General features: G+C 44.1%; 2 protein-coding genes across 2 annotated transcripts in view; both read right to left on the bottom strand.

Moving 5' to 3' along the window:
- The window catches only part of LOC308291714 (peroxisome proliferator-activated receptor gamma-like), a 163466-nt gene that overhangs the window by 26124 nt on the left and 116681 nt on the right, over positions 1-20661 (bottom strand). The window lies entirely within an intron of this gene.
- The window catches only part of bmp7b (bone morphogenetic protein 7b), a 54489-nt gene continuing 39437 nt past the window's right edge, over positions 5610-20661 (bottom strand). The window contains exons 4-7 of the mRNA XM_080734190.1: positions 14515-14718; positions 10014-10090; positions 9069-9179; positions 5610-7073 (exon numbers count right to left, since the gene is read on the bottom strand). Coding sequence (XP_080590316.1) covers positions 6924-7073; positions 9069-9179; positions 10014-10090; positions 14515-14718 — 542 coding nt within the window. The 3' untranslated portion in view covers positions 5610-6923. The remainder of the gene's footprint in view (positions 7074-9068; positions 9180-10013; positions 10091-14514; positions 14719-20661) is intronic.

Here is a 20661-nt window from a genome sequence, read left to right as displayed (position 1 = left end):
ACAACAGAACAGAATCTGTATGCAGTTTTGGAAAAAGTACTCTCGTTTTTTACTTAATTTACTTAAGTAAACTGCAGTATAGAAAAACTTTGTTACAAGTAAAAGTCAGGAATTCAAAATGTAGGCTACTTGAAGTACAAAATTATTGTTATCAAAATGTAGGCCTACTTTAAAGTACCAAAAGTAAAAGTAGTCGTTATGTAGAATGTCCCTTTTCGAATGTATAAAAATTACAGCAAATTTTGATTTAGTTCTAGTCATTGTCTTTTTTTTTCTTCTTTTTATGTAATTTGTCATATTTTAGTGAAGTCATATGAAAAGTTTTAGTTTTACATCCGCTATTTTCAGAGCACAACCAAACATAAAATGTTCTACTGGATCTCTTTTCCACTAGTTACTAGTTCCTCAATATATGTTCAGTCCCTCAATATATTTACCTTACACCACTGATTAGGATCCATGTATTAAAGAAATGTGTAAATCGGATGTTTTTTAGTTGGAGATTTCAAGGATGTTCGGCAACAGGCTGTTTTTGTATAGTAACCAGAGCCAAGCCATGTGTGGTAATAAAGGAAAAGTTTACAAAATGTCAGCCTGTTTGCAAATGTATGTACTACATGTGTATACATAAGTGTGTGTGTGTGTGTGTGTGTGTGTGTGTGTGTGTGCGTGTGTGCGTGTGTGTGTGCGTGTGTGTGTGTGTGTGTGTGTGTGTGTGTGTGCGTGTGCATGCGTTCGTATGCACACGCGTGTGTGTGCACGCATGCATGCACTGGAAGGGCTCTTGCTAGCAATGTCAATACCACCCAGTCCCTCATTTCTCATTAGTTTGTGGTAGGAACAGTGGAGTCTGGTTGGTCCCATGAAACAATGTGACACAGGGTGACAGGGTCGATGGAGGGATGAAGAATGGAGCTGGGGTTGTGGAAGTCAGTGGTGTTAACGTACAGCTATTGCAAATAGATAGGAAATATTCAATGTCATTCAGAAACAGTGCCGGTCACGTGGTTCATGTAACTCGAAATGTCACCTTTCCCTCATAGACTCCAATGCATTCTGTAAACTTCCGGGTCGCTCTTTGTCATTATTTGGCAATGGATGTGTATGTAGAAGACCTGGCCCCATGAAGTGAGTCGCAGACCCATTTTTATGGGTCCATTTATTATTTCCTTGTTTCCTACAATTTGTTTTTAATTATTGTTTCAAAACATTTTCAATTGACACCCCCCCCCCCCCCCCCCTCCTCCCAAAAAAGTTAAATTGTCATTATTTAACTCATTCTGAGCCCAGGACATTAACGGATTAGGGGGTCCAGAGTGCCCCCTCCCGGCCCCATTAACGGCCGCTGTCTTATTTTGAAGGCCAGAAGTCTAGACCGGAAGTACTTCCGGTCTGACGTCATCGGATCGTGCGCCGGAACCGATGCGTGTCCACGTGGAGTTGTGTAATGGCCGACCGGGAGCTTTTATAACTGTGTAAAATAAGCGAGCATCTGCCTCCATCCTAGCTTCTAAAGTGTAGTTTTGAGATAATGGACATTAAAGATGAGATCGGCCGTCCACCTCAATGTTATGGGATGACTATTGTGTGCTCGTGGAGCCGTGATGATGACAAATCAGCGCGGATTTCGTCTCCGGAGCGTCGGCCATTGTACTAGGTATTTTTACTCGCCGTTACAGTAATATATTACTTTTCCCGCGACATCGCGTGGATGGCACTATAGATACTCTATTACTTTTCCCGCGACATCGCGGGGTTGGCTTTTAATGAGTTAAAAACTAAATTCAATGATTTCAGTAATTTCATGAAGACGTCTCATTTCTCTTTTGCGTCTTGAGCTCAAAGGTTTGGGTAGAGCACCTTGGATAAAGGCGCTTTATAAAACGCACTTACCATGGAGAACACCTTGCGGAAAAAAAACAGTGCCCGTCAGGCTGTATTCAAGAACACTTCTACAAGAAAGCACATTTGGGCAGAAACGGGGGCCACCCGCAGTGAGGATCAGGGCAAGACAGGGCTTGGGAGACACGTGGAAGTAAAGTCAGCCATTCTCTGGGTCTCTTGGCATGAAATGTCTCTTGACCCTGCAGACACATGGACGTATATGTAGCCTACTGTACACACACACACACACACACACACACACACACACACACACACACACACACGCACACACACACTGTGGCTGTGCATGCAGACACACATGTTCACACACATACACATGCATGCACACACACACACACACACACACACACACACACACACACACACACACACACACACACACACACACACACACACAGAGGCTGAGTTTAATAGGGCTGGAAGTCTGCGGGTGGCATGGATAACTAATCCAAACCAGGCTTTGTAATAAACAGACAGAATGCTGGGGGGGGGGGGGGGGGGGGGGAGCAGGCCGGGCACACATGGTCGAGAAGGGTGTAGGGCAAAGCTGGTTTCGGAGGGCTTGAAACAATGTGCTGGTAAATGTGGATTTGAATGTGTGTGTGAGTGAGAGAGTTTGTGCCAGTTATCAGCATGCGTCCTCCTGGCGATTTCAATTTCCACTCTCTGGCCAGATGTGCAAAGAAAAGGCATTTCACAGGCTGTTCATTGTTGCTTTTCTCCCAGTTTATTGTTGTACCGGTTCAGCAGTAAAACATGGATGGGAAGGGGGTGGACATTGTTTCAGGATAACATGGAACGGCGGCCTCGCCAGCTCTCAATAAATAAGGCCTCTTTTAACCTGTTAAGGAAATATCCTCTAAATCAGGGGTCTTCAACGTTTTCAGGCCAAGGACCCCTTTGTTGAGAGAGAGATGATGCAGGGACCCCCACAACATTTTCATAGATTCCATAGTTTCATTGTTTGACAGCACGATCATAAGTGTATTTTGGATTCATGTCAATTTGTGTTTTCAGATATTTAACCACTCTAACCTTCAATACTTAATAAACTTGACCTTTCACTTAGTCTGCTCTTTTTCCCCCTCTACACCAAACCTCTTTGCTGAAAATAGCCGATCTACAAGCTCACAATGCCTCGCAGCGAGCTTGTTGATCTGCTATTTTCGGCTAAAGTTCTCCGAATATGGACGCTAGGGTTCAAATCGTTAATGTAAAAAAAGGAGAGAAAAAGTTTCTATCACACAAAGATTTGGAGGACCCCCTGTAGTAACTCTGAGGACCCTCTAGGTGTCCCAGACCCCCTGTTGAAGACCCCTGCGTTAAGGAAATATCCTCTAAATCCTAGCTGTTTTCCGAAAAATCGATATTGCTACCGTACATTTCGTTAGCCTGGAATCCAGCCTGATTCACAACGTTCGGCGGATTTGTTTTTCTCACTTTGTTTATCAGTCTGGCTGGTCTCCTATTTCACTCACATTTCAATTACATAAAGGCAAGTCGGGAAGTGACTCAAGTTTTACATTGGACAACACTGGTCCCGCCCCCCGACTACCGACCAATCGGAAGTCGTTTTCACTCTTTTGTGCACGCCAGGGGTCATCAACATGTCCGTACGTGGACACGTGTGTCCGTGGCAAGAATTCCATTTTGACAAAAATGTCCACCACAAGCTGTCACTGTCGGGCAGAAACCTCGTATCTCCAAGTTTCAAATTTGTATGTTTTTTTAACAAAGTAAAGCCCTGCTTCATCAAGGCCGTTGCACAAAGATAGTGAAAACAGCAGATCTACAAGCACACAACGCCTCGCGGTGCGAGGCGCTGTGTGCTTGTAGATCGGCTGTTTTCACTAGTTTAAATCATTTTTAAAATGATAAATGCAAAACCAACGGTTTTGGACATACAAATGTTTTCACCCGACAACGACGATATGGCGATGACTCCTGGTGCACGCAGTGACAGGAGGCTTTCCAGACTTTGAAGCGAGTGAGGAAAAAATAATAATAATGTCCACCGAACGTTGCGAAGCAGTCTGGATCTCAGGCTAACATTTCGTTGCTGTCGGGCAGAAACCTCTTATCTCCATATTCCAACTTGTGTTTCTTCCGTGAATTAACGCCCTGCCTGATCATACTACAGTGTCACACAAACACAAGCTTGTGGATCTTCTTAGATACTTTTGCTACTTTTCAATTTGAATTCTGAAAAGCAACAGTTTCCGACATATGAGGTTTGCACCCGACGATATACTGCTAAAATCTAAACACATGACACAGATGCTTTCCCGGTCTTAATGGGTTAAATAAAGCCTAATTTAGACAGAAGACTGTATTACAACAGAGCCACAGGGACCAGAAAGTTGCTTGTACACAGAACAAGTTGTGTCTATAGTACACATATTTCTCTCTCTTTCTCAACATTTTTGCTGATGGCGATCCCAACAACCTATTTCAGGTTCAACCACGTACTGTATAAGCCCTATTTTAAAAATTCTTAAAAAAAAAAGAAGGGAAAAAAAATCGTTTTCAAAAGCCTCAGAGAATGTAGACTGCCTACACATGCCCCACATACGACCGCCAGGGTTTAAGTCACCATCTTGATCAAGCATACAACTTAACTGTTGTCTTGTTTTTAGATGAATGTGCGCTACGTGGCAATACATTCATTCTCTGACTGACACAGAGGAGCGAAGGATGGCGAAGAGAGTCAAGGACCGAAGCATTTCCCATGACAAATCTGCTGCTCCATGTACTTTAGATGATAGATTTACCGCGCCTGCACCACCACTGTGCGCCGTGCAATGTTATTCCGAAAAAGAGAGAGGGAGGGTATGGGTGAGAGAGAGAGGGAGAGAGGGAGAGAGGGAGAGACAGACAGACAGACAGACAGACAGATTCACACAGAGTTGTAGGTACACAATATAGGAGAGAGTCTGAATTTGCCAGCTTGTGTCAAAGTCATATTCGGCCAACATTGTTATCAGTTTCTCAGAGCTGGTGTGATGAACCATAAAAAAAGACATGTACTATAACCCATTTAGGCCTAGAATTATTGAATGCTTTAACTATTGAAAAATAGCAGATATACAAGCTTACAGCGCGGCGGCACCGAGTGCCGCGCTGCAAGCTTGTAGATCTGCTATTTTTGAAAAAGTCGTGAAAATTTGTGCAAATCTTTGAATATATATATTTTCAAAGCGAAAGTTTGTAACTCAAATTTTGCTTCTGGGTGGTCCCTGGAACTAAATATTTTGAGATGCGGGTCCGTGGCCAAATAATTATCAGTTTGGGGGTCCTTCACATGAAAAAGTTTGAGAACCACTGACATAGTAGTCTCTCAAGAACAGACTAACTGAGCTCCGGTCAAGTGAAAAGGACCTTTTCTTTGACGATGGCCGGCCAGATTGCTGACATAGAAACATAGGTTTTTCAAAAAGTCTTAGCAGGATTCAAAAGACACTTATAGAAATTCAAATTTTCACGATTTTTCAAAAATAGCAGATCTACAAGCTCGCTATCTGCTATTTTTCACTGGTTAAAGCATTCAATAATTCTAGGCCTAAATGGGTTTTAATATAACACAGGCATCATTGTATACAGAGAGAGAAACACGACCCCCAACATTGACATTTCCCAAGAAATAAATACACTTCTCACTTTGTCTTGAAAAACTATTTACATGGTATTATACATAAGAAGAGCTCAAAGATTCAAGAACCTATACGTCCGGGTCTCTCAAGTCGTATAAAAAAATACAGAAAGCAAAACATCTAACGGTACAGTAAGAAAATCACTTGAACTACAATACAAAATAATTGAAATGAACAAAAGATTTTTTGTTTTGTTTTGACTGTGTATTAATATACAATCACTGCTTTAAATGTCTCATTATACACAGTAGAAAGCACGTGTTTTTTTTTTTGTGTGCGTTTGTGTGCCTGTGTGTGCACGCGTACACGTGCGTGTGTGTGTGAGTGTGTGTGTGTGCGTGTGCGTGTGCTTGTGTGTGTGTGTGTGTGTTTGAGTGTGCGTGTCGGTGTTTGAAATGCTCCTCCTTCTCAGTTATTTTCTTTCTCCAGTGGTTCTCAACCTTCCCTCTTTCAAAATGCATTTAATGATAAATCAATCAAATTTGTGTGCTGGCTAGGATCAATGGGACTAACATACTGTACTTTCCGTTCCTATGTATCGGCGTTGTCGGGCGGAAACCTTGTATCTCCAAGTTTCAAATGTGTATGTTCTTTCGCAAAGTAAAGCCCTGCTTCATCATACACGGCCCGTCGCACTAAAGTAGTGAAAACGGCTGTTTTCTCTAGTTTAAAACATTTTTAAATGATAAATGCAAAACGAACGGTTTTGGACATACAAGTTTTTCACCCGACAACGACTATATATATATCGGTAGGTTTTTAAGAAAAATACCATGATGACATATATGTGTCTTGGTGTGATGGGAGAGGAAGGTTGCAATTCTGTATGTTTGGGGCGCAGTTGTTTACTTAAGATGAAACCTCCAGCTAAATAAGATTCCGTCTGCCCAGTAAACGACTTCAACTACCGGTACGTCCTCAAAATGAGGTTTGCATAAGTGTGTGTGTGCGTGCGTGTGTGTGCGTGTGTGCGTGTGTGTGTGTGTGTGTGTGCATGTGTGTGTTCTCTCTCATCCATTTTCAATGTTTGACAAACATGGTGGTAAACGGCCATGCCCACCGACACATGCATGCGTGCATGCACACAAGCAAGCAAGCATGCATGTGTCAGTTAGCACACACACGCATGTGTGCATGCATCCGTTCGTTTGTTTGTGTGTGCACATGCAAGTGATGGTGCATGCACGCATATATGCAAGATGTTTGTTTTATTGTTCTTGCGTATGCATCTGCATGTGTACAGTACAGTGTGTGTGTGTGTGTGTGTGTGTGCGTGCGTGCGTGCGTGCGTGCGTGCGTGCGTGCGTGCGTGCGTGCGTGCGTGCGCGTGTGCGTGCGCGCGCGCGTGTGTGTAAAGTTGCTGACAGTCTAGTGGCAGCCACAGGCTCTGACCACCATGTTGCGGTATTTCTTCAGGATGACATTGGAGCTGTCGTCGAAATAGAGGACCGAGATGGCGTGGAGCTGCGTGGGAGCGCAGCAGGGCTTTGGAACCGTCTCCGGGTTGATGAAGTGAACCTGCCATGAAGGGAAGATGATGGAGAGTGAGGGCCAATTCACATGCTTCGTTGCATTGCCTGCCGCTTGCCCAAAATAACAGATTTACAAGTGGGGGGAGGGAAAGAAACTTAAGTGCCCCGTATAAATTACACTCAAGATGGAGACTTTAGGCTTTGCCCAGACAGCAGGCGAATCCAATTTGTTTCCCTAATCTGATCTCTAGGACTGGCTGTCCACATTTTGCAAGCGTTAACTCTTTCGTTGTCAAAGACGAGAAATCTTGTCATTTTGTCCTAAAGTAAGTCCACACAGATTTTAGTCATTTTGGGTTTTTCGCATTGTTCACAAGTTAGCAAACAGCCCCATCTGGTGCAAAAAAAGAGAATCACAGCAGAACCGAAACCAGTGAAATGACGTCATCGAAACACAGCATCTCCAGCCGCTTCCTGGTTATCTTATTCACATAATTGTCTATTTTTCCGCTTCTGTGTGTCTCGCTAAAACAGTGCATTTTTCAACCGGCGATGACTATGGATTGCAAGGCTCTCCACTGAAGTGTACAGAAAGCGTGTCCGTGTCTGTGATCAATTGGGGGATTGATCAAAAAATATTCTGTTACTACAGTACTTGAAAAGGTAAGGAAAAACTAAAGATAGCCGACAGGGGTTAATAGTTTGATATGTTTGGTAGTGAAAGGGTTAAGATAAATGTGTGCGTTCAGGCATCGTCCACGATTAACGAACCTGTATTGATTGCTGTGCTAGCGACATTACAACATCAGGTGCGAGTAATGACTGTTGTAGGACGATGCCGCTTTGAGCTTGTAGATTTGCTATTTTTGGGAAAGCAATTCCGTCGTAAATTAGGCTTCAGAGTCAGGAGTCTCCAGACTGAGACACACCTGGTTCAAATCTCATTAGCAAAAATAAGTTTCCATGTGGTTTTCCCCTGTTCAGACTGGATAGAAAACAATCTAATTTAAATCTGGATAGGCCAACAAAAACTATTTTTTGCTACAGAAGTCTCACATAGCCAAACAGAGATCTGGTCCTAATACTCTCACCGGTATTCCAATGTCTGAGTGTTTACCGATTAACAAGCAAACATGCTATGCTATCTAGCAAGTGGCAAAAATAATATGAAGAACCGCCTTAAAGTCTTTACATGGGTTCTGCAATAGATTTATTTTGCATTGTTTCCGCCCGTTGTTAGCAGTTACATTAATTTAGATTCATCGTCAACTTAGTCACCAGAAATATTTTGGTGGGCTGAGATCTTCTGGTTATATCGTCGTTGTCGGGTGGAAACCTTGTATGTCCAGAACCGTTCGTTTTGTATGTATAATTTAAAAAGTGGTTTAAACGAGTGAAAACAGCCGATCTACAAACACACACAACGCCTCGCACCGCGAGGCGTTGTGTGCTTGTAGATCGGCTTTTTTCACTACTTTTGTGCGATGGCCTTGTATGATGAAGCAGGGCTTTATTTGCACAAAAAAAAACATACAAATTTGAAACTTGGAGATATGAGGTTTCTGCCCGACAGTGACGATATGCAGAACTAATGCTGACCTAACAATCACACACACAGGCAATGTTTAACCGCATGGGAGATGAGGGCGATCATGTTGTATTCCACACAGAATGAGAATGCTGTTAAATGTAATTAAATTAAAGAGAGATGGAATACACAGTATGAAATTGATGGGTGGGGGGGGGGGGGGGTGATACTGTACTTTCTGTGAAATAGCCTTTGACTGCACTGCCTCGAAAACATGCTGGCCACCACGTTTCAAGGTCTACACAACCAAATAAGAGCAGGCATTTGTGCCGTGAAAATCCTTTACACGACGACAATTCCACTTAACTTCAACCTGGCGATGTTTTTCGAGCGTTTTTCGTAGATCTGACAGAGTCTGGTGTTCTCCTGACATTTGGGCACGATTAGACCCCGACACGGCCTGCTGGCAATGCACTATGGGGGTTTATGTTTCCCGTTGTCATGGCTACTTACGAGTGTTTGCACAATGGCGTGGTTTGTGGCATTCATATAGGAGTTCAGCGGGAAGGCGCACTCTCCCTCACAATAGTAGGCCGCGTAGCCCTCTGGAGCAATGATCCAGTCCTGTAGGCGAAACGGGAGACCGCCAGAGGGGGAAAAGATAGGAAAAAAACAAGCTGGTTAGAGACAGTAGAACAAGGAACTATAGAGCTTAACCTGTACTTTTCCAGGAAGTCCCCATGGAGATACACATCTCTTTTACAAGGGAGACCTGAAACTATAGCTACAGTACACCGGCGGCGCCCCGGCGTAGCAGTGGGTGTAATGTTATGGCTGGCGTCTGTTTGTTTGCTACTGTCACGAACGGTGGCGTCAGTTCAGCAAAAGCTAAGGTATGGCAACATGACAGTCATGTTGCCATACCTTAGCTTTTGCTGAACTGATGGCACTGTAGGCAGCTGCCATACCTTGCCATACCCAATTAACGCCTCTGGTCACGAAGATAACCCGGACGGTTTTCATACAATTTGCATCAAACTTGGCAGATGAGTAGAGGGAAAGGTCAGGAAATGAAGTAATGCATCCCGCCCCCACCACCCCAAATTGGTCAAAGGTCAAGGTTTCCGTGCAAGTTCAAAGTTCAAAGGCCATGCCTAAAAGATACTGTACTGTAGCATTCATGAGGTGTGAGTGTAGCATTTGTGGTTATTTGTGTGATGTATATAACCATTGTAGACATGCTGAAGTGGCAACTCCGTCAGTATGTTTAAAAGAAGAGAGAGGGGGAGAGAGAGAGAGAGAGAGAGAGAGAGAGAGAGAGAGAGAGAGAGAGAGAGAGAGAGAGAGAGAGAGAGGGAGAGGGAGCATGAGAGAGAGAGAGAGGGAGAGGGAGCATGAGAGAGAGAGAGAGAGAGAGAGGGAGAGGGCAGAGGAATGTGTGTGGGGTGCTTTCCGTACCTGCCACCCCAGATCTCTGAAACTGACGTAGAGCTCGTGTTTCTTACATGCCTGCTTCTGATCAGCACTGCTGTTCTCTGAGAGAGAGAGAGAGAGAGAGAGAGAGAGAGAGAGAGAGAGAGAAAGAAAGAGAGAAATAGGGGGAGAGAGAGAGAGAGATTTTACATCATTGAATGTGATATCACGTTCATCAGAGCAAGCGTTCACGTTAACTAACACACCAATCAGACTATACACTACAGCAGTGATACTTAAACTCCGGCCCGCGGGCCACTTCCAGCCTGTGGCCAACAAGCTTAATGTCCTTGGTGTCACGCATCCAACAAGCTCTTTAAACTGAGCAGATTGGACCTTCTGTTCCAGAGATAATGGCCAAAACATCTTGAAAGCAGCCATTGAAATCGTCATTCTTTTTCTTTTTACCAGTGGCTCTGCCCGACTAATTAGCATACCCAAAATGACATTGTAGGCCTAATGCAAATCTAATGAAAAAGTGGTGTAGCTCTACTTAACAACTGCATCATTAGCCATTTGGTAGCTAAACAGTCTGGGAATCTATTTTAAGTAGATTGTTTGATTTGATTTGATTTTCCTTAGCCATAACTATCCATTTTCACGTTTTTTTTTTCTGTAAAAAGCCATTTGTGTTGATGTGGGCCAAGTCGTGAATAACATTGTGAAGCGATTGAAAGAGAGATGTGCTCAGCTTTATCCCACTTGATAGCAGGCAGACAGATAGACAACAACACAGACAAATAGCAGACAAATGTACATTAATTTGTTTTAGTGTTTATGTGTGGAATATGCTAATTGCACAGCATTATTAAAAAGAGAGAAAATTTAGCAAATTACTTTGATTACAAATTGTGTCATTGACAGAATATAAATGGAATTCCAAGCCATAAAATAATGCACATTGCACTTGTCTTATGTGGGAAATAAAGCAAATAAAAGAGAGAAGTTATCAAGTAATAGCCAGTTGATAAAAGTCATTTTATCAACCGGCCGGTGGCCCACTGGCCCCTTGACATTTTTGTCATGTGGCCCACAGGTAGGGATGGGATGATATGAACATTTCATATCACGATTATTATGACAAAATAAATCGTGATTTACGATATTATCACGATAATCAAAATCCATTATCCTGGGGCAGAACAACGCAACGCAACAACGAAAGCTCACAACGCGTCACGTTGTGGCGCGTTGTGAGCTTGTAGATCTGCTATTTTTTGGCAAAGACATTTGATAGAGAGTGAAAAAAAGACTGTATCAAGTACATATATTATAAGTACCTACAATTATAGAGGGTCTAAGTGCTACTGGATATGCAGCTCGGGAAATAAAAGGTGAATTGATCCCAGTGCATGACGGAGGACGATATCACAATAAATTAAATCTCCAGAAAGCTTGAGTATCCCTGCACTACAGAACCACATGACGCAGAGCACCAGAGCCCAACAGATCAGCCCAACATGCAGCCTTACAAACATTAACCTCTCAGACTGGTAATTGCTGTAAATGAATGAACGGCCCACCTGTACCCAGACCTTCTGGGGGTGCGGGCTAAAACAGATGTGCAACAGAGAGAGAGAGAGAGAGAGAGAGAGAGAGAGAGAGAGAGAGAGAGAGAGAGAGAGAGTACAGGCTGAGCAGGCTGTGCCACATTATTCTCCATAACTCAATCCTATACCTCCTTTCAACCACCGCCCCCTCCCTCCCACCTCCTGTCCTGCTTCCTTCGTTTATCTGCTTCCATTCTACCATTCCTCTCTCACCCCTGTACCCCTCCATATGTCGGTGTACTGAATACTGTGTCCAGGGGTGTCGCACCAAATTCTGGGCCCTGGGTACAAGGATTCACTGCGTTATTTTGTGCTTTGACTATTGAAAAATAGCAGATCTGCGTGAAAATGTCTTTGAAGGTTTCTTGAAAAACCTATGTTTCTATGTCAGTGGTGCTCAAACTTTTTCATGTGAAGGACCCCCAAAACGTAACTCAGTCCCACTTTCCCCCTCTTGTGACGCCCCTGACTATGTCCTCTATCCGGAGCCCCCCCCCCCATTTCCCCCATTCCCTCCTGCCCTCTGGGGCTCTGGGGAACATTAGTCGCCGCGAGTGGTTCAGATTGAGAATGATCACGAGCAACTGGTTCTCATCAGGCCTTTAAGAAACAGGCCCATTTGGCCCATGTGTTTGCGGGCCCCGGCACCGGCCTGCCCCGTAGCACGCCGCAGATGTGCTCATGTGTGCCATATAAAAGCCTCTCTTTGCCCTGTGCCTCGCCTCCATACGGCGATGTGCACGGCCCCGGCCCGGGCCCGCTCTGTAATGCTGGTGTAAATAAACAACGGCGGCGCAGGGCTATTTGAAGCCCAGGCATTACGGTCTAATGTTTCAGGGCTTCACATAAACACCAGCGCGCTCGCACCTCCAGAACCCCCCAAAAAAGCCCCCCCAGTATGCAGCGGCTTTGTTATCAGAGATATCCGCCGCTATTCAAAAGCCAAGAGGCATTCTATTGTTGGTTCTGGAAGTGTGTGTGTGTGCGTGTGTGCAGTGTTGGGGAAGTTACATTGAAAGTGTAACTTGTACAGTTACAAGTAACTCACCATGGCGGTAACTTGATCAAGTTAAAGTTATACCCCTGGAGAAATATAACTTATAAAGTTTCAAGTTACATAGAAAAAGTAACTTGAGTTACTTTTTTTTTTTCAGCGTTAAATTGAGAATGTACACTTGGGTGTACATGAAACAAAATATAATATCCTACAAAAACAAAAGTCACGTGCCAGCAGAAATATGCCTCTCAACTGAGTTTTATTTCAAAAAGGTTCACCCTTAAAAAATAAGAAAATGATGATCTGTTGAGGACATTTGATCGTCAAGCTTAACAAAACTTAAATGTAAAATTATAACTTTGCTTGTAACTTTTTGCAACTTGTAACTTGAGACAAAAATGACCCAAAAGGTATCTCAGTTACTTGAAGAGTTACAAAAATATGAATGTAACCAGCAAGTTACAGCAAAATGTAACTTAGTTACGTAACTCAGTTACATGTAACTTTAACTTCCCCAACACTGCGTGTGTGTGTATGTGTGTGCGTGCGCGAGTGCACATCATGCATGTGGCAGCGTACATATGTCTTGGCCCTAGTGTAGAGCTTTTCACGGGGGATAAAGACATTCCAGTTCATCTGTATCTGATTCCAGTGATTCCACCTGCAGATAACACTAGCCAGGCCTGCAGAGAGAAGCGGGCAAAGCTCAGCAGCATAAATCAGAAACTGGCTGCCTATAAGATCCAAACACAGAAACATACCAACGCATATAAACGTATGTACGGTATGTACGCAGCACAACTCGGGCTGTCACGATTATTACATAATCGTCTAATGGCGATTATTTGACATAATCGCGATTCTTTTTCAGAATTGTCATGAATCGTTTCCATGTTGAAAAATGTTCATATTTTTTTTTATAGTAAAAAATAGTGGTAATAGCTTGTAGATTGGCTATTTCCACTATCAATGTTCTTTTTTTAAGTATAAAGTTGTCAAATATGTCAGTAATTTCTTTGTATATTTAGGTTATGTGTCATATCTACCATGTGCAACTTCAAAGCCTATAAGCCGAACAGAAATGTAATTGGCAACGACAAAAACACAATTAATTCGTTAATCGCAATTATTTGAGTGGCAATTAATCGTCATGTAAAACGTCATAATTGTGACAGCCCTAAGCACAACTTACACAAATTACAATTAGTTTACAGGGAGACAAATGTGACGAGGTTGATAGTTCATGAGCACCTAAGGATAAACATGGCAACTTCTCCCCCACACAGACAAGCTGCCCGTAACAGCTGAAACAGAGCAATATTTAGCTGTTGTTTGGCTTTGCTCTTTGTCGTGCCAGCGATTGTTAGGCCACTGGTGGTCAGTTCAGTTTATATACATGGCCCAGGCTTCCAAATATGAGCTCTCCATCTGTACCCAAAGTTTGTTATGATTCTACACAGTTTAATTGTTAGCCGGTGTCGCACACCGAAGATAGCAGAACTGCCAGCTATTTTGGGTCGTACAACTATGTATAAATCACACATAAATCTAAAATAAAAAACTAAAATATATTTTTTTCGTGTGAGGTGGTCCTCACAATGTCTATTTCCCAATGTCTACTATACTTGGGGGGAGTGGGGAAATATGGACACGGGGACTGCCCCATAGGTCTAACTCCCATTGGGTCAAACAGCGTCTGCAGGTTAGATAATCACCCGCGTCACGGTTACTGAGGTTAGGTTTAGGGTTAGGCATAGTTTTACTGAGGTTAGGATTAGGGTTTGGGTTAGAGTTTGGTGGTCGATCCAAAGGGTGTTCGACCTAATGACATGTTACCTATGGACACACACACACACACACACACACACACACACACACACACACACACACACACACACACACACACACACACACACACAGAGAGTAAAGTCCTCTTTACCTGCTATGTTGGCTACTCGGAGGGCCTCCTGGCCCTTGGCCCCTTTAGAGCGGTTGGGGTTGCGCTGTTTGGCGCCCCCTGGCGCCGAGCGGATGCTGCGCAGGTGCACCTCCGTGGCTTTGAAGAATGCCACCATGAAGGGCTGTTTATTCTGGGGCCCGCTGCGGCCAATCAGGCCTGCCACCCGAGGGTTAACACTCTCCCCTGCAGAGGGAGACAGAGAGCACACTTGAGCGCACGTTCAATCTTTAGGCCAATAATTGTTAATGCTTTGACTATTGAAAAATAGCAGATCTACAAGCCCGTAGATCTGCTATTTTTACTATTATAATTTTTTTAATCGTGATTTTCTTTGAATATATCTTTTTAAAAGCGAACATTTGTAACTCAAATATTTGCTTCTGGGTGGTCCCTGGAACAACATATTTTGAGATGGGGGTCTGCGGCCAAATACATGTAATTTTGGGGAACCACTGATTTAGAAAAAGGATTTAGAAGAAATTTATGGAATCTAATAAAAAAAAATCAAAGACTTGCACAAATGTTCACGATTTTTCAAAAATAGCAGATATACAAGCACAAAGCGCAGCAATTGCTGTGCTGCGAGCTTGTATATCTGCTATTTTGTAATAGTTAAAGCATAAAATAATGGTTAAAGTGGCTCAAATCTAAAGTGACACACACTAACCATTTAACAGTAGATATGCTCTATACTTAGCAAAACAGACGAGTTACAACTGTCTGTACTTGGACCGCTTTATTCCCCATCTACACCAAATCTCTTCGCCGGAAATAGTCGATCTACAGGCTCACAACGCGTCTGTGAGCTTGCAGATCTGCAATTTCAGCCTGATCTTCCCCCCAGAATAGGGATGCTAGGGTTCAAGTGGTTCATTAAACATTGCTGACCGTAGTTCTCCATGCCTCTATGGCAGTGGTTCCTAAACTTTTCAGGTCGAGACCTGAAAGAGAGATTAGATGTTTACCCGGGACCCAAACTAGCGAAAATAGCAGATCTACAAGCACAACGCGTCGCTTCGCTCCCTGTTGCGAGCTTGTAGATCGGCTATTTTCACCATTTCTTATTCATGGAATTTCTTACATTATTTTGTTTATTTGTTTGCTTTAAAATGTATACAATTATTTAAATTATTTGTATTTAAAAAACACATAATATAAAAAGGAAAATTGGAGTCGTGACCCATAAAAATTGGTCCGCGACCCACAATTGGGTTCCGACCCACTGCTTGGGAAACAGCGCTCTATAGGCCAATTTTTTACCCCTCTGAACAAAATCTACTCTAAAAACTATCCGCTATTATTTCCGCCTAATGTTCGCCCCCCCCAGAACAGGGACGCCCAGGTTCATGCGGTTAAGTCATCTGGCAAAAGAAAGAGAGGGAGGGAGAGGAGAGGAGAGGAGCCCACTTTATTTTTCTTTACGAATCTACTTCCATGTGGAAGAAAGAAGGGGGGAGGAGGGAGTGCAGGGGCGTCACAAGGGGGGGGGGGGGGGAGTGGGACTGAGTTACTAGGGCCCAAGGTGGAGGGGGCCTTAGTTATTTTATACTTTAGCTATTGAAAAATAGCAGATCTACAAGCAGATCTACAAGCAGATCTACAAGCTCACAGCTGTGAGCTTGTAGATCTGCTATTTTTTTAAAGTCGTGAAAATTTGTGCAGATGGGGGTCCGTGGCCAAATACATATCATTTTTTTCACATGAAAAGGTTTGAGCACCACTGACATAGAAAAAACAAGGATTCTTGCACAAATGTTCACGATAAAATAAAAAAAAGAAGAAAAAGCAGATCTACAAGCTCGCAGCGCGGCACTATCTGCTATTTTCCAGTAGTTAAAGCACACGATAATGCGTAATAATACGCTCCCAGTCTAAATGGGTTAACCCCCCTCCTCCTCCTATGGAGAACATTCATGGGGGGCCCGCAGTGAATCCTCGTACCCAGGGCCCAGAATGTGGTGTGACACCCCTGGGTGAGTGTCTTGGCAGCGTGTGGTATGTGTGCCTACTGGAGTGTGTGTGTGTGTGTGTGTGTGTGTGTGTGTGTGTGTGTGTGTGTGTGTGTGTGTGTGTGTGTGTGTGTGTGTGTGTGTGTGTTTTAGGTGTGTGTGGTCCAGTCACTCCCTAATCAAAACCACCTCTCTCTAGTGTCTGTCACGCCGCAGTCCGCCGCACAAAATGGAGTTTTCCTGCGAATTCCTTTCTCTTTTTCCCCCTTTCCTTGTCTGAAATCGTCAAGACCAAATATAGAGCTGGACATCAAAGAAAGAAACCCTTGAGTATTTGTGTGCGCGTGTGCGTGTGTGTGTGTGTGCTTGTGTGTGTGTGTGTGTGTGTGTGTGTGTGTGTGTGTGTGTGTGTGTGTGTGTGTGTGTGTGTGTGTGTGTGTGTGTGTGTGTGTGTGTGTGTGTGTGTGTGTGTAGGGACATGCAGAGAATGTTAGAGAGGCAGGGGCTGACATTTCTAAAAGGGCCTTTTGGTGAAAATATCGAAAATAGCAGACCTCCAAGCTCACAACGCGTCGCCCTGAGGCCTGAGCTTGGAGGTCGGCTATTTTCGATGCTTGAATTCTACACAGAGAATCTTTTCAACATGAGATGCTGCATTCAAGTTCAGGAGAGTTTGGACAAGGCAATTCTCTTGAATGCTGCCTTCATGTACTGTATGGCATGGAAAGAGGGCATTTCCATTTCTTTCACCATTGTAAAAACTGCATTCTACCACTTTTTCTAGTCACATGTTCAAATACTGGATTCTGATTGGTTTAAAACAGTGGTAAATAGGCCAACAACCTTCGGAGTTTTAACATTTCCAAGATCAATGCGCCTCCCAAACAACCAGAGTCGGAAACACCTGAAACAGTAGTAAATCAGCCAACAACCCACTCCCTCTCATGGTAAATGGCTTACTTCATGGTCTGGAGAGGATACTTTTTATAGACGGATAAAAGGGAAGGGGCTCAAGCCCCCTTTGATGTCTATGTGCGCACGTGTGTGTGTGTGTGTGTGTGTGTGTGTGTGTGTGTGTGTGTGTGTGTGTGTGTGTGTGTCTCACACAGAGGAATGTGTGTGTGATGGCAGTGTGGAGGTAAACCCCGAGCTGCTGGTCGCCTCTGGCGACGGGACGTCCCAGCGCGCCTGTCTGCACACGCTCACCCATCACACACACACACACACACACACACACACACACATGCACGCACGCACGCACGCACGCACGCACGCACGCGCGCACGCGCACACACGCACACACACGCACACCCACTCCCCCGGCAGCACCCTCCCTAAAACATGAAAGGGATACACACACACACACACACACACACACACACACACACACACACACACACACACACACACACACACACACACACACTGTCTGTTTTCCTCAGCTAACATGTAACATCCTGCCATCCTCACAGACACGCTATCTGTCGTTATTCATACGAGACGCTGTTATCTGTCCTCCTACGTACATTACACCGTTCGCTGATTAAAAGGTTGTTTTCCGATGACGACGCTACCGCCCCAACATCTTCTTCTTTATTCTCCAACAGGCTACAGATCTAGATCTTATGCCCGCGATAACGCAGGTTGTTTTCTGTACGGCTGCTGCTGCTGATGACGCTCTCTGGGTGTATAATGACGACGAGGGAAGGCGGCGGCGGTGAACTTGGCGAAGCGGCGCGCTGGTGTTTTGCATTTCGCTCTGATCTGGCACGGGATGAAAGCGGTGCTGATTCTTTCGCAACGAAAACACTAAATCCCCACGACCACATGTAGGCTTTGTTAAGCCCGCATTTCAGGCAAAATCTGGGACTGGCTGTTCAGTGTTCCACACTTTGTTATTGGCAAGTGATCAGATCGGATTTGTGTATTAGTAAATGGTGCATTTATAGAATACAAGAACGCTCGCCCAAAAATACGCTTGCCCCGGGTCAAATCCGGCGAACGTCACCAGGTATTCCTAAACGTAACCTCAGGAAAACTATGCCTAAACCTAACCTTATTCCTTGACGTAAACTCAGTAAAACTATGCCTAAACCTAACCTTATTCCTTGACATAAACTCAGTAAAACTATGCCTAAACCTAACCTTATTCCTTGACGTAAACTCAGTAAAACTATGCTTAGACAAGTAAGACGCCTCAGGGCAACATGCGACCTCGCGCCAATTCTTGGCCATCTGGCCAGTGATGTATATCCGACAAGTTACCCATATATGGAGACCCCTGATACCCATATATGGAGATCCTTGTACTGTATATGGAGGTATGCTGTGAGAGCCCAAACATGCTTACTCAGTTATTCGTTATGTGAAAGTCCTATGATGTCTATGACATCTGACATCATGCCCTGTTATGCCCATACATGGAGATCCCTCTCTGTAGAACCAGCCACACAGATATGGGCTGTCTTGGCCATCTGTCTTGGCCATATATGGATTCTGTTAGTGTGGTATGTGGCTGATGTGCCCTCCAAATATGGGCATTCCCATATGAAGACCTGTTAGATATGGGCTTAATATTGATGACATCAGGAAACTCCATACTGTATATGGGCATAAAATGGATTCTGTTAGTGTGCCATCACAGTGAAGCCAGAGTGGCGTGATGTCAGAGCGGCAAACCCATTCTGTTAAGAGTGGTTCCCCTGACATCACAGTGACATCAGAGCATGATGTCAGAGCGACAAACCCATAGACCGTAAAAAACACGTCCAGACTGACCGACACAGACAAGCTGTGCCGTTTCTCATAATAAACTGCGACCTTCTGTCGCAATAACCTTATTCCTTGATGTAACCTTTGTGTGATAGAAACCTTTTTTTTACCCTGAGAACTTTAGCCAAAAATAGCAGATCTACAAGCTCACAACGCCTCGCGCTGCGAGACGTTGTGAGCTTGTAGATCGGCTATTTTAGGCAAAGGGGTTTGGTGTAGAGGGGAAAAAGAGCAGACTAAGTACAGAGTGAAAGGTCAAGTTTATTAAGTATTGACAGTTCAAGTGGATAAAAATCTGAAAACACAAATTGACATGAATCCAAAATACGCTGATGATTGATGTGCTGTCAAACAATGAAACTGTATGGAATCCGTGAACAGGTTTTGGGGGTCCCTGCTTCATCTCTCCCTCAACTAAGGGGTCCTTGCCCTGAAAACGTTGAAGACCCCTGCCATAGCGTATTCCTAACCGCAAACTCAGTAAAGCGAATACAAGAATACAAGAACCGCTAGTGAGCGAGCGGTCCGCGGGGACGAATGGGGGCGAGTATGTTTTGGGGCGAGCCCTCCTGTTACCCCAGAGTCATAGCACTGACATCATAGACAACGGGTTATTGCATAACCGGAGGGGCAAGGCGTTCCCCACAGGCATGTCTCCAGTTATAATTCTTAGTGGACGGCCCTGATAGTCCAGCAGTTATTATCGTGAGAAACCAAAACTATAATGGGAGAAATGATCTTGTTGTAACCTACAAGATCTCTCTGTCCTTGACCCTTTCCATTGCATTAACCTGGTGCTTAACTGTAAACACCTTAGCATAAAGTCGAATGTCGAATGGACCTTAGAAAAGGGTTGAATAACACTGCTACAGTGGTACTCGACCTGTGGGTCGGGACGACCAGGGGGGGTCCCTAAAAGATTTTGGGGGGTCCCCAGATGATTAAATTAAAGTGCAACATTGTTTTCTCACTCAACAGTAAACAAAGTCAAACCAACATACAGTTTAAGAGTATAGAGGGTATCTGCGCATTTCTAAAGTGACAATTTAAGGACTTTTCAATACCTCTAAAATGACAAATGAAACATTGGCCAAATTGTCAAATATTAGAGGCAGAAATTGTAATAGAACCAATGTTATACAAAATGTATTGCCTCAACCCTTAGTGCTCGTCAGAACTGGGGGGTCCCCAGTTCAAATATGATTATTTTGGGGGTTGCGGCCTGAAAAGGTTGAGAACCACTGCTGTAAGAACCAGGGCAACGGGCCTGCTCTCAGTGACCACTACTATATACAGCGTGATATCTAAAGGTAACGGCATGCGCGCAAGTCCTGGAAAAGACGCGCTGTGATTGGCCAGGCGTCATTTGAATGGCAGCCTCGCGAGGCCCCTCCCCTACGCAAGG

Source organism: Nannobrachium achirus (assembly GCF_963921795.1).
Source record: "Nannobrachium achirus genome assembly, chromosome: 9".
NCBI lineage: Eukaryota > Metazoa > Chordata > Actinopteri > Myctophiformes > Myctophidae > Nannobrachium > Nannobrachium achirus.
The sequence above is the reverse complement of the archived record's forward strand: the minus strand, read 5'-3'. Positions and strand labels throughout refer to the sequence as shown.